The 14,196-nt window shown below is 40.4% G+C and overlaps 1 protein-coding gene across 5 annotated transcripts in view; it reads left to right on the top strand.

Moving 5' to 3' along the window:
* The window catches only part of MAP3K19 (mitogen-activated protein kinase kinase kinase 19), a 55,174-nt gene that overhangs the window by 19,955 nt on the left and 21,023 nt on the right, over positions 1-14,196 (top strand). For 4 of the 5 annotated variants that reach the window (XM_045826174.1, XM_045826177.1, XM_045826178.1 and 1 more), the window contains 3 exons: positions 3,289-3,385; positions 7,094-7,172; positions 10,086-10,345. In XM_045826174.1, coding sequence (XP_045682130.1) covers positions 3,289-3,385; positions 7,094-7,172; positions 10,086-10,345 — 436 coding nt within the window. The remainder of the gene's footprint in view (positions 1-3,288; positions 3,386-7,093; positions 7,173-10,085; positions 10,346-14,196) is intronic. The other variant, XM_045826175.1, reaches the window with a different exon arrangement.

Genomic DNA, 14,196 nt, shown 5'->3' with positions numbered 1-14,196 from the left:
CTGTCCCCTGGCACTGGCCCTGATGCTAGACACTTCAATTTCTCCCCATATGCCACTGGTACCCCTCCAGCTGCTGCCCCAGTGCTGGAGCCCAGATGGAGTGAATCTGAGTAAGTCTTAAGTTTGTTGCAGGACATTTAAGAGAGACTCCTGTGAATCCCATCATTTCAACCCCACTTGTGTTTACAGCCAGAAGTTATGAGGACTTATCTTCGTGGCACTGGGTTGGGTGGTCTGATATGGGGATGGATCCCTCACTCCCAAGGCACCCCTCTCAATTTTTATCCATTCACATTCTGAGTCTCTTCATCTCCATGCCTCTCGGCGTGTCTCCCCACCTCCTCCTGTCCTGCCCGTCTGCATGAGTGTGAATTCTTTAATTTCCTGATTGTCAGACTCCCAGACAGCTTGATTTTCTGACGATCCTGAGTGATAGTTGTTTTGTAGTTTAGTTGCCATTTTTGCTGTAGTTATGCGAGAAGGTGAGCTGTGTTTGCTTATACTTCCATCTTGACTGTAAGTCTCTAATTATGTATGATTTTGATGCCTTTTTCTCTTCTGTATGTGTAGCATTCTGTTGTTTGTAGATGAGAATGCTATTCTATTTCTAGTCTATTGTTACCTCCTGAATTATTGTCAATGGTTTATGAAAATCATTTGTATTTGGGGTGTGCTATTCTAATATTTTTTTCTCCTTCATTCACAATTGAGTGTCATTATTTCAATTTTCTTCCTGGTGACACCTAAGCACATCTTAAAGGCTTTCATATTTAGCATTCTAAAAGGAATTAGAAAATTCTAAGCTGTTTTTGTGTGAGTCTTCATTTCATGTCAACCTTCAAAGTAGATATCATTCCCTACACCCTTTTTGTATGTGATACTTATGGTTTTCAGTTTATTCGAAAAAGAAATTTTTTTAGGCACTTGTAGGTAACACACTTTTTAAAATATTTTCCTATGCAAAGCTTATAAATAAGGTTTTGGTATCCTTTTTCTGAATTTTCCTCATTGTTTTCTTTTTTTTCCTGGCTTTTGTTGAGATTCCTTATTTTGAACTTTTCATGGTAGCAGAGCTGTTAAGAGGTCCAGACCCAGACTTCAGAGTCTGGTGTGAATGGTGTACCACTGGCTAGCCATGTGACTTTGGGTAAAGTAACTTAACTCCTCTGGGCCTCGTTGTAAAAAGAAGAAAGTTGGTCCTGCCTTTAGAATTGTTGTGAGAATTAAATTAGTTAATACATGGAGCATGCACAGAACAGCATCTGGCACTGCATATGTACATTTCAGTCATCGTTACGGATGTCATAGATAGGCATGCTCACACTCTGCATCTTCCAACTTTTCGTAAAGGTCAATAAGCATCTGAAACTATCTCTACCTTTTCTACTAAACAAAGTATGCAAACAACAGTAAGATAACCAATTCTATACATTATTAATACATTACTACAAATGAAAAGTGACAATGATTGATAAGGGAGAAGATGGAATGAAACACACACACACAGCTAGTGGAGTGTGAATGTAAAGCAGTGTGTGTAAAAAAATACCTTAAAAATTTTATACTCTTTGGATCAATAATTCCATATCTAGGAATCTACTCTAAAGAAATAATGCAATATTAGGGTATTAATTGCCAAGACGTTCGCAGCATTGTGTGTAATAACAAAGAATTAAAAACTGCCTAATATGTATCATAGGGCTTATGTTGTAAGACTCCTGGGGCTGATAGATATTTGTTGAGGGAAATTTAAAATTTCATTAAAATGACATTTGTTTAGTCAATTGCTGTGTAATTTATGCTTATCTTAAGATATAAAATTACATGATGCAGCTATATTTTTTAATTCTTAGGAAAAAGAGAGAGGAAATATAATCGTTAATAATGTCTAACAGTGTTAATAACAATTGTTAACAATGTTTGGTTTTTATTTGTAGAATTATAGTTTATTTTTCTTCTGCTTTTTAAAAAAGACTATTTTGTGTTTCCACATATGCTCAAAAAGAGGGCCCCATGTTTATAGTTTGATTGGAGGAAGAAGAAATTTGCCAGGTGGTGGTGGAAGTTTTGAAATGCAGAGAAGGGTGAGCAGTGAAATTGACAGCAGTCTCAGCTTGGGGCCGACCAGTCAAGTGGCCCAGCTGCCATTGACAACAGGATGGTCTGAGTAGGCCACTTAAGTTTTGCAGAAAGTAGAAAATACTTTTAAAAGCATGATTTGCTACATAAAATTAAGGTTAACTACTAAATTATTATGATTGAATACCTAAAATATTGTTTATGGTAGTATAAGTGATGGTGTTATTTCGTGATTTTCTATAATAATTAAAATGAACAAAGTGAAAAAAAAAGATTCCCATGCTCTCTTGGTGAGTAATGAATGCCAGAGGCTTTGTGGTAGACTGTCTGCTTGTCCAACAGGCATCTGTGTGTAGGACAAAGACCTTCATCTAACAGTTTCCTTAAATAGGTGATCACTCAGATCAGAGAAGCCAGAGAGCTAACTGTAATGTCCAGTGTGTGACGGGGTATCGTAGCTACCACTTGCATCTGCCACTGTTCTCAACATTTAAAAGGGGGAAATCACCAGCAACAACTTCTAATGAAGGAAACTATCAATAACAATGAATTCCAATAAGCAAACATTTCTTCTTTAGAGAGTTTGGACAACTTTTTATAAATCCAGTTGTTTCTCAAGCATGTTTTTCAGCATAATGATAATTTAATTTTCTAAAGGGTAAAAAGGAAGTTTGAGAGCTTGCATGCTTGTGAGTTTATCAGAAAGCTGGCAGAGTGAAACTTTTATCACCTCTGCTGCCTCCAGTCAGTGTAGGATCCTATCTGTAGCTTCCATATGGGGCAGGGTTTTCCACCTGCAGCACTTGTTAAATGATGTCCCAGGAAGGGATTTGGAAAAAGATCATGCTCCTTTGGGGTTATTCACTGTGACAGTGGCCAAAGGATTCTTTCCAGTTACCCACCCAGATGGAATTCATGGCAACTTGGAAGCCTGGATGCTGACATGGTAAAGTAGAACATACTAAATTTCTATGCGTCTATGTGATTTCAGCTTTGATCTTCACTTTTAATTATGTAATTAATCACATCTATGTCTATCTGAGCCTGTTGTTCTGGGGGTGGATTCTTTCCTGTTGTTTTAGTCCTAAATACTTTACCCAGTTTAAAAGGAGTCCACAGTGTGAAACTTCAGCCTAGAAAAGTCAACATTCACTCTTCTGGAAAAAAAAAGCACATGAATAACTGAGTTCCTATTTTATGACATTTCAGGAGTTTGACCAAGATGATGACTGTGGTCGTTCCATACTGGTTACTGAAGGAGGAGGTCCAGGTGGCAATGGACCGGACTGGCAACCCAGCACAGAAGGTACCTCAGTGTCTGTCCTTGAAGTGTTTACAAAGATAATGTGGAAGATAATGTGGATTGGTTGTATTTCTCCCATATTTCAGACGTACTCAGTGCAGAACTTCAAAAACACAGAAAAGTACAAAGAGACTAGAAAAAGTTTCATAATTCTGTCCTTTGGTAAATGGCATCCCTCTGGTGTCCCTCCTCTCTACTCTACCCCACTTCATCTCAACCAGCCATTTTATGCCCCTTTCCTTCTTGTTCAGTAATATCTCTCCCTGCCCAACCCTCTCTCCACACCCCATTTCTTTCTTCACAGACTCTTCCATCAGCAACAAGGATCTGCCTGTCCCTCTCAGAACCAGGCATCTGTCCACCAGCTGTTGTTCTAGAGCTTCCCCTTGTAGGGCAAGATGCAGACTGAACATGGCACTAAAGTTCCAAGTCTAAGTCTTTTATCCTATGGGGCCATACGTCTGGAATTTTCTAGAACATCGACTCATTCCAAATATGTTGTCCTGTCATGTCTTTAAGTGTGCTTGCATTTAACAGACCACATGGCATTTGCAAATTTTCACTTTGGAAAAATGCTATACTCACCATAGCATTACATTGGTCTATCATGTTCACCTATAAACTTCTTAATTAAATGTTTGTTCATACCGTGCAATTTCTCTCTGGCAATTTTCTGACTTCCATTTCTAACAGGCCAGGGAAGCTGCCCCCTTGGATATCTTTTTTCCCTCTCAGGCCTGTGAGTCAAGCAGCCGTTTCCTCTGGCCCCTTGTGCGATGCTGCCCTCTGCTGGGCATCCATTTCCATCTCACTTGGAATCTCGACCCTGGCTGAGAGGGCCTAGAATAATTTAGTAACAATTGAAATTATTAACACCATGAACCTTGAAAGACCTAATCGAAATAAACAAATCCTGGTCCCTTTCCAAATAGTCCTTGTGGTTGGCCTTTGACTTTCAAAGATTTAAAGCCAAGTTCTCAGATACCCTGTTTTGTCCCAAGCACCTTTCAAGAGGTTAAATTTGCTTACTCTGCTCAGTTTGGAAGATGACTTACCATTTGAAGTGCTAGGAATTCTTTTTTTTTAAATCAATTTGTAACATTTTAGATTTTCATATAGGAGTCATAACACTTGTGCAGCATCTCCACTAAGCTTTTGTGGTTTGAAACTCCAAAACTTTGGGTTATTACAAGAAACATTTGTTTTCAAATTTCCTTCTCATAGTTGATATAGTCTTCTGTTGAGCTAGTTATTCTTTTCAGTTGCAAAGTCTAAAATAAAAATGTTTTGGGCATTATTGCACACTGCATTCATCCTAAATATCAATACATCTTTTTAAATCCCATTACACGTTGCTTCTAACGTCCTCCAAGTGTTTAATGTTTAAAGTGCTGCACACCTTGTGAAGACCTGCATTTGCCATAGGACTGTTTATTCTGTTGTAGACATACACACTTTTCATTTAGCTTATATCTGTTTGTCCATTGTAGTATTTTATTAAAGGGATCATCACTAAAATATATACACATCTCCATGTCTGGATCACTCCCATAGACTTGAACTACCATAGAGTTCCCACACGACGCGTTTGCTTCTTACAGATGGTAATGTGTAAATTATAATTTTCAGACTCCAAAACAACCCCTCATCTTTTTCCTTAGTATGAAAATCTTTCATTCCTCAATCAGCTCTTTTCTCAGAACATAACAGATACAAACCTTGTAGATGGGAAATTATGTGTGTAAAATTGCTCTTTTCATGAGTGATTAAGAACCTATTTCCTGAAATTATGGGACTTAAATTTTTTTTATACTGCAGTGTATATCTATCAAGATTCTTAGTTGCAAATAATAGAATCTGCTCTAGCTGGGTTAAAAGAAAGTTTTGAAAAGATATTAGAACATTGAAAAGCCAAAGGAGAGGAACAGACTATAGGTTGGATTTTCAGAAAGAATTCTCATAACTGCATTTTGAAAGTGGCTGCTACTGACCCCGATCACACTGCCTCTGCCCCAGTGTGGGGACTCCTTCCATTTCAGCCTCGACTCTCTGTGCTGCCACCTCAGCAGAAAGGAAGCTCGTACAGTATCTTTCTCCATGTAAATTGTGTGAACCTCTTTCTCAAGGGATTCTCCTGAGGTACAGCAGCAAAGGAGGCTGGGAAATGTAATTTTTGAAAATTCTTTGTTGAGATTTATGATTTCAGAAATTATCAAAACATGGAGAAATTATAAAAATATTTTGAACCTTGATACCCATCAATTTAAGAACAAGCAGAAAACACAGGAAAGTGAGACTTTTCAGGAGAAAACAATTTTTCTTTAATGAATGAATGGAGGCTGGCCAACTTTTGTTTTCATTTTAATAATGGCCTTTACATTACAAATAACAGTCATTTTTAGGCTTTATGAATGTCATTTTTTACCACTTTTGTGAAGATATTGTTTCTGCTTATGTTTAAACATCTTTTAGTTTTTCCACTGTAACAGTTTCTGGTGGGGTTATGTTGTACCTTCTCCAGTGGGAAGAGGCACTTAGGCGCAAATGTTTTATTTTTACATAGGACAATGCATCATCTTTCCTGGCCCCCTGGGTTGGTTCTGAGTCTCCCACTGCCATTCACAGTGTTCAAGAGACAAAGCAGAACACATTTGCATGTTCGCACCTGATTTTAGAGTCCGCATGTTCCATAATTTCTTTTCTCATGCAGGGTCAACAACTTAAGGGGCCCATTATCTTTTAACAATTTCATAAAAAGCAGATATTTCTTATACCTGCTTATTGTATCTTTATTCTTTGGTGTGAAAAAGAAATCAATGAATTAATAGACTTTTGAACACATTAAATTTGCTTTAAAATCTTCTGGTTTTATTAGTCCTCAATAATTGTAAAAATAGTCATTCTTAAGAACATGTTCTTGTGAACGCACTGCGTAGTTCTCTAAGTTCCATAGTGAAGTACTAGCTGCACCCTGCCTCTGAAATCCTTTTCACTGACAATTATTAGGAGTGGATGCTGTATGTTTTTCTTACTCTTAGCATACTAGCTAGGTTTTTGTGCTCCAGGATGATTACAAAAATGTTATGAAAGACATCCATCTTCCTTTCTAGTATGAGAGTGGCCCTGACCATGCCCCACGACCTCACAGGTATCAGCTTCTTCTTTTCTAAAATGAAGGGCTCACAGTACCTTTTTTAGTTCTATTTGTTTCACGTGGCATTGGAAGCAAGCATCGATTCCATAGATTGGAACTTTCTATTTTAAGGGTTATTCTCGAATCATTCCATGGAATCGGACAGGAGATCATCAAAATTACAAATATGAGCAAATTCCCATGGAAATACGTAAATTATCCCATTTAATTCTCACGGCAGTCCTCTGTCCGAAGTAGGTGTTGTCAGTTACACTTTGCAGAAGGGAGCCTTGTTTTTTCTACTCTATGGACAGCATTGCTCACAGTGAAACTTTATTTTACATCTGGAAAGTTTTGTTATACTTTTTTTTTTTGCTTTTCAAGCAAGCATTTATTTATGACCTATCATATGCTGAACAGAAAAGATACAAACATGACTAAACCTTCTAGTTAATTCCATTCTATAATCATTAAGAATATGTAGATTAGCCAAATAACCACAAATAATGTCTTCCTTTGGTTGCCATTGGAATTCATTGCTTTCTTCTTTTTTCTACTGTTGTCATGTGTTTCTGTAGGTGGAGAGAATGTTGTTACATTTCCAAGAGATGGACATTGCCCCTGGAAAATGAGCCAAGAAGATATAAAAGAAAACAAGTAAGGAATATTCTTTGAAGTGTTAGATTGCAATTTAAGTAGGAAATGATACTTGTGTGGTGACCTATATTTTTAGCAAGCCGACTAAAAGGAAGAAAGAAATCGACTTCCAGCCAAGATGGAGGCGTAGGTAGACACACTGTGATTCCTCACACAACCAAAAGAAGGACGACAACAATTTAAAAACAAGAAACAACCAGAATTGACAGAAAATCGAACTGTATGGAAGTCCGACAACCAGGGAGCTAAAGAAGAAACATCCATCCAGACAGGTAGGAGGGACAGAGATGAGTAGTTGGGAGGAAAGGACTCACATCAAAGTGGTGGTGGAGAACTGGAGCAGGCAAGTCAGCGGCTGGCGGACGTGGCGAGGCGGCAGATTGTGGAGCGGAAGGTCCCATATGCACTTGCGTATAAACCGGGAGGAACACCTGGGGAGCAAGACAGACCTCGCAACCCCCGCTCCAGCTCAGGGAAATAAAGCCTCAAACCACCGATTGGAAACACATGTGGGGGTTGAGGTGCCAGCTGGAGAAACTCCCAGTCTCACAGGAGAGTTTGTTGGAGAGGCCCATAGGGTCCTAGAATGTACACAAGCCCACCCACAGGGAAATCAGCACCAGAAGGGCCCACTTTGCTTGTGGATAGCGGGGGAAGTGACTGAAATATGGCAGAGAGTGGAGCAGGCACCATTGTTCCATCTTGGACCCCTGCCCCACAGACAGCATCACAACACAGTGCAATATGGGTTGCCCCACCCTGGTGAACACCTAAGGCTCTGCCCCTTACATGTAGCAGACATGCTGAGACAAAAAAAAAAAAAAGGCCCAAATGAAAGAACAGATCAAAGCTCCAGAAAAAATACAACTAAGCGATGAAGAGATAGCCAACCTATCAGATGCACAGTTCAAAACTGGTAATCAGGATGTTCACAAGATTGGTTGAATTTGGTCACAAATTAGATTAAAAAAAATGAAGGCTGTCCTGAGTGAAATAAAGGAAAATGTACAGGGAATCAATAGTGATGGGAAGGAAACTGGGACTCAAATCAATGGAGTGGACCAGAAGGAAGAAAGAAACATTCAACCAGAAAAGAATGAAGAAACAAGAATTCAAAAAAATGAGGGGAGGCTTAGAAACCTCCAGGACATCTTGAAATGTTCCAACATCTGAATTATAGGGATGCCAGAATGAGAAGAGGAAGAACAACAAATTGAAAACTATTTGAACAAATAATGAAGGAGAACTTCCCCAATATAGCAAAGGAAATAGACTTCCAGGAAGTCCAGGAAGCTCAGAGAGTCCCAAAGAATTTGGACCCAAGGAGGAACACACCAAGGCACATCATAATTACATTAGCCAAAATTAAAAATAAGGAGAGAATCTTAGAAGCATCAAGAGAAAAGGAGACAGTTACCTACAAAGGAGTTCCCAGAAGACTGTCAGCTGATTTCTCAAAGAGACATTACAGGCAAGAAGGGGCTGGAAAGAAGTATTCCAAGTCATGAAAGGCAAGGACTTCCATCCAAGATTACTCTATCCAGCAAAGCTTTCATTTAGAATGGAAGGACAGAAAAAGTGCTTCCCAGATGAGGTCAAGTTAAAGGAATTCATTATCACCGAGCCCTAATTATATGAAATGTTAAAGGGATTTATCTAAGAAATAGAAGATCAAAAACTATGAATGGTAAAATGACAACAAACTCATAACTATCAGCAACTGAAATTAAAAAACAAAAACGAAAACTAAGCAAACAACTAGAACAGGAACAGAACCACAGAAATGGAGATCACATGGAGGGTTAACAACAGGAGAGTGGGAGGGGGAGAGAGGGGGGAAAGGTACAGAGAATAAGTAGCATAGATGGTAGATAGAAAATAGATGGGGGGTTAAGAATAGTATAGGAAATGTAGAAGCCAAAGAACTTATATGTATGACTCATGGACATGAACTGAAGGGGGGGGAGAGGGTGGGGGATGTGGGTGGGAGGGGGTGTGCAGGGCAGAGGGGAATAAAGAAGGGAAATGGGACAACTGCAATAGCATAATCAATAAAATATATTTAAAAATCCAAACAACCAACTGTGGGGAAAAATAAATAAATAAATAAATATTCATTTAGCATATTGAAAAAAAGAAGAAAAAAATCACCGGAAAGCAGAGATCATAATAAACATTATGTGGCAGGGCCCAGATGAATGTCTGTGGGCCTTATGGTTTCTATTGCAATGATTCATCTCTACAGTTGCATCTTGACCTCAGTCGTGGACTGAAAACAAAAGGGTGTGTGGCTGTGAGCGATCAAACTGCAGAAACAGGCAGGAGGCAGAACATGCTTTCTCTGCAGCAGAGCTTAAAATGTGGTCCTGTGGTCCTGTGGTCCTTCCGTTACTGGTCCATGATGAAATCAGTATAAACTTGAAAATTTACACATTTAAAGTTGTATAGCATTTGACAAATTAATGTTATGTTTATGGATCTGGTAATGAAAAAATTGGGATTTATGTTGGTTTTGATTTTTGTTTCATTTTTATGGTAATTCACTTTTCTTACATTTTACAAAAGTATTAGGCCACAATGGAGTGGAAAATTTAAAATCTGGTCCGTCTCCAAAGATAGTTTGAGAAGCACTGGGCTGGTTAACACCCCTGGAGACGTAGAAGGGTGCCCTTGGCCACTCTGCTCAACAAAGGGACTGGGACACCTGAGGTGTGGGATGCAGGGCCAGACGATGCAGGGAGCCAGTCGGAGGGTGGAGTGGTCTTGTCCTTTCAGGATTGCAGCCTCCTCCTCTGCAGCACCACTTAGAAATAGTCCTCCCAACTTTCCAGTGGTGTCAGGCTGGACTGAGAGCTGGAGATCCATAAGACATGGGGACCTGTTGTAAATCAAGCCGTTTCCTTCCCCTGTTAGTCAGGTCACTTCAGTGCATCGAGACTGGGCACGAGCACATTCTGTTCCTCTTCCCAGTGAAAGTGAATCAGTGGACTTGAGGACAAAGGGGCCAACTACACAGCCTTCACTCCGGAGGAAAGAGGAAAGCGCCAGGGAGCACTGTGATGAGAACTTGGGCTCCTTGTTGCTAAGAGCTCACTCAGAACTCAGCATCTCCAAGTCTATAGTCAGGGAAGAGGTTCCTCACTTTCAGGAAGGCCAGCAAAGAAAATCTGAAGGTGAGTCCATTTAGTATCTTGCTGTGTACAATGTGTACTTTTTCGCCCAAATTTCTGAGGGAAAAATAAGGATGCACAGTATACCTGGTTATAATGATTACATGCCATGGGTTAACAATGGGTATAATAATCCCGTGTGTAATGTGCACAAAAATGTGGGTGGGCATTACATATGACAAAATATGGTAATTACACAGTGATTCTTTAATTTTTTCATTTAACAAATGTTTGTTTATCTTTGTTCAAATCCTCACCCAAGGATATGTTGATTGAATTTTAGAGAGTGGGAGAGAGACAGAGAAAGAGAGACAAAGAGGGAGAGATACAGACAGGGAAACATCCATCACATGCCTCCCACATGCACCCCAACTAGAGATCAAACCAGCAACCTTTTGGTGTACGGGACAACACTTCAACCAACTGAGCCACCCGGCCAGGGCTATTTATCTTTTTCTTGAGTATTTGAAAAACTTTATTGTGAACTCATATTTGTTGATGTTTACCTGCGGGAATCTCGGTGGCCTCACTGAAGTCGCTTTCCTGCAGGATTTGAGTTTGCCACTCTTTCCAGCCGAAGACTTAATGACCAGTTAGCAGCACAGGTGTCAGCATTTCCCCTGAGGGCAATGCTGCCTTTGATATTTGCTTCCTAATGTCCTGAACCAGCAGGCCAACCACCCAGGACAAACGTGTGATCCCAAAAGTTACATTTATTGGCTTATTGCAATGAGGGAGATCACACAGCATAGGAACTGAGGCGTCTCACCAAGCAAAGGAAAAAAAATAAAATTGTGGTTTTAGGGGGATGGGTAGAGCTTAAGTGAAATTTAAATAAAGCAGTATTTTATTATAATTTAAGTTTTTATTGTGGTAAAATGTATATAACTTTAAAGTCACTACTTTAACTGTTCTGCATGTACAGGTTGGCAGCACTGAGCACACGCAGTCTGCTGTGCGGCCGTCACCACCGCCCGTCCCCAGAACGTTTGCACCTTGCAGAACTGGTGCTCTCTCCTGACTGAACCCCGACTCCCATTCTCCTCTCCCCATGCCCCTGGCCCTTTACCACATTACAAACACAAAAATCATTGTACCCTCAAGCACCTAGCACCAGATCTGGTGCAAAACTATTAAAAACTGTATATTGAAGTAAAAAATAACAACCATTTATTAAGTGCCTACTATTGCAAGGCACAAATATCCACTGATAGAGGGAACATATGGAAGACTTGTTTACGAATGAGGAAACTGAGCCCTAAGAAGGCTAAGTGTATGTGCCCAGGTCACATAGCTAGTGAATTATAGAGGGTGGGTTCAAACCCGGACCACCTGTCTCTGAAGCCAGTGTGCTTAAGCACCATGCCGTCTATTTTCATAGTTCACATCTTCCATCTGAACCCCTCTCTAGTTACGAGTGAAGAAAAGAATAAATATGATTAGTGTTGTAGTAGAGATGGTTGTAGAGGTGTCCAACTTACAGCCTATGGGCTGCGTGCAGCCCAGGATGGCTATGAATGTGGCCCAACACAAAATTGTAAATGTACTTAAAACATCATGAAATCTTTTTTTGTGATTACATGTCACAAGGTATTTAATGTGTGGCCCAAGACAACTCTTCTTCCAGTGAGGCGCAGAGACACCAAAAGGTTGGACACCCCTGGGAGAAAAGGAGGGGCAGTTGGTGCAGGACAAACTGCCAGGAGTGTGGATGGAAGGATTGAATTGGATGTGACAGAAACACCCTCTTCTCCTAGCCAAACCACAGAGGATCCTGAAGATGGAGCAAAAGCAACTATGCACACCCAGACGAGAACACACGTGGTTCGGTCAATGTTCTGTAAGGGAAGCTGCTCTATAGGAGCTGCATTCCTATCTGAAAACGTCAGTTGGGGTTTCCCAGGCCAGTATTTGTCCCCCACCCTTTAAAAAATGTGTTTAAATGCAACTTTAAAAAATTCAGACAATCAATATATATTGATTAAGAAAAATTCAGGCCCTGACAGATGTGGCTCAGTGGGTTGGCTGTTGTCCCACACATGGAAAGGTTGCCGGTTCAATTCCCAGTTAGGGGATGTGCCTGGGCCATGGGCCATGTCCTCAGTTGGGGTCATGCAAGAGGCAGCTGATTGATGTTTCTCTCACACATTGATACTTTGTTCCCTCTCTTTTTTCCTCCTTTCCCTGTCCCTCAAAAAAGTAAGTGAATAAAATCTTTTTAAAATTTCAGAAAAAGCAGATGAGCAAATATAAAAAATAAAAAATTAGAAGTACAAATAATATTCCAAAACCATTTCTTCTAGAATGCACTTCCATTTTTCTAAATAACATGTTTATAATGATATTGCTTGATTGTTCAATTTGGACCTTATCTATTAGAATTTAATACCTTTACATTAGTCTACTCACACATGGGCAGTACCCCATCTTCTTGATATTTGTGTTTAAAAGAAATTAATATTCACTGTTTTTATTATTATGACTAGGTAAAATGTTTACAGCTGAGCTCAGTTGTGTGCTATGATTACATTTCCTCTCTTCTGAGATGTTGTATTTATTATAGCATTAATAAATGCCTCATTTCATTTTTAGCTTCCTTTCTGTGAATCCCTTCCTAATTCGTCCCATCCTGTTTGGTGGACCTGTGAAGTGCAGCTGCACGTGGGTAGCCTGTGGGTAGTTTTGCCACTGGAGACATTGCTGCTCCTGGAACCCTCTGCCCTCTCACAGCCACGTCTGGGATTCCCTCACCATCGTGCTGAAACTTCCCTTGGCCTCCCTGCTGCGTTGGGCCCTGTGCACTGGATACTCGGCTTTCTCTTGCTTGATTTACTCCCTCATTTTAGTGGGTGCATTTTCCAGTAGCTTCCCAAGAACAGTGCATTAACGATAGTTTTTCATTGTTTCCATTTCCTCTGAGCTCTTTACTTCCTTTCAGTTTGTTTTATTCTCTGTGTTTTCACATTAGAGGCTTTTCCTCACATATCAGTTGATCCTTGGCTATCTACATGCTTGCATTTAAGAGGGCAGCACTAAAAAATGCAGAGCACTCGAGGGCTTGCTGAGTGGGCAGAGATCCCGACTGCTGGGTGAGGGATTCCCGGGTGTCAGTGCACACAGTGAGGCTTTTCTCTCAGTGAGTTTCCCTGGGGACAAATTATCCAGGCTCCCGTCTGCAGGTTGTAAGGCTGGGGCTTCACATGTCAGTGTGCATGTTTTCATTGAATCCTCTTGTCTTCACTATAGCACCCCATTTCTGCTCTCAGCTGCACCTACCTCCTTAGCACCTTTGTTTTAGACTCTCCAGAGGGTAAACTTCCAGCCCCCAGCCAGGAATGGAGAAGGGTGCTCCTCTCTAGTGGGGCAGCTCTGGAACCTACTTCTTCTGCGGATTTACAGGCAATCCTTGTTTCAGCCTCAGCTGTACCCTCACCTTCAGAGTACCTGGTGTCTGCAGTTCCTGCTCCTTGTCCTCACTTCTTGTTCAGTTCCCCGCTCTGCAGGCAGTGAGCAGACTAGAGGATGCTGGCAACTCACGGACTATTACCCACCCGTGTGGTTTTCACTGGCCAAAGTGTGTTGGTGTTGCTCATCTGCTGCTTTATCCTCTGGGTTTCTGTTGTTCTTACTCACACCTTGTAAAATCCCTTTATGTCATTTTAGTGAGGTTTGTAAAGAGAGTGGAGAAAGGTTTGTACATTCACTCTTTTAACTGGAATTCTATATACATTTTTAAAGGCTTTCAAATTACCTACCGGAAAGATCTTATATCTGCATCTCACCAGAAATGTCTGAGTGCCTTTCTACCACATGTCATTCCTTTTTCAATACTGGGTGGATACTATCTACCCAAG

This window comes from Phyllostomus hastatus, unplaced genomic scaffold (genome assembly GCF_019186645.2).
Source record: "Phyllostomus hastatus isolate PE091 unplaced genomic scaffold, TTU_PhHast_1.1 phas_scaffold_60, whole genome shotgun sequence".
Lineage (NCBI taxonomy): Eukaryota > Metazoa > Chordata > Mammalia > Chiroptera > Phyllostomidae > Phyllostomus > Phyllostomus hastatus.
This window is presented reverse-complemented; position numbering and strand designations above follow the sequence as displayed.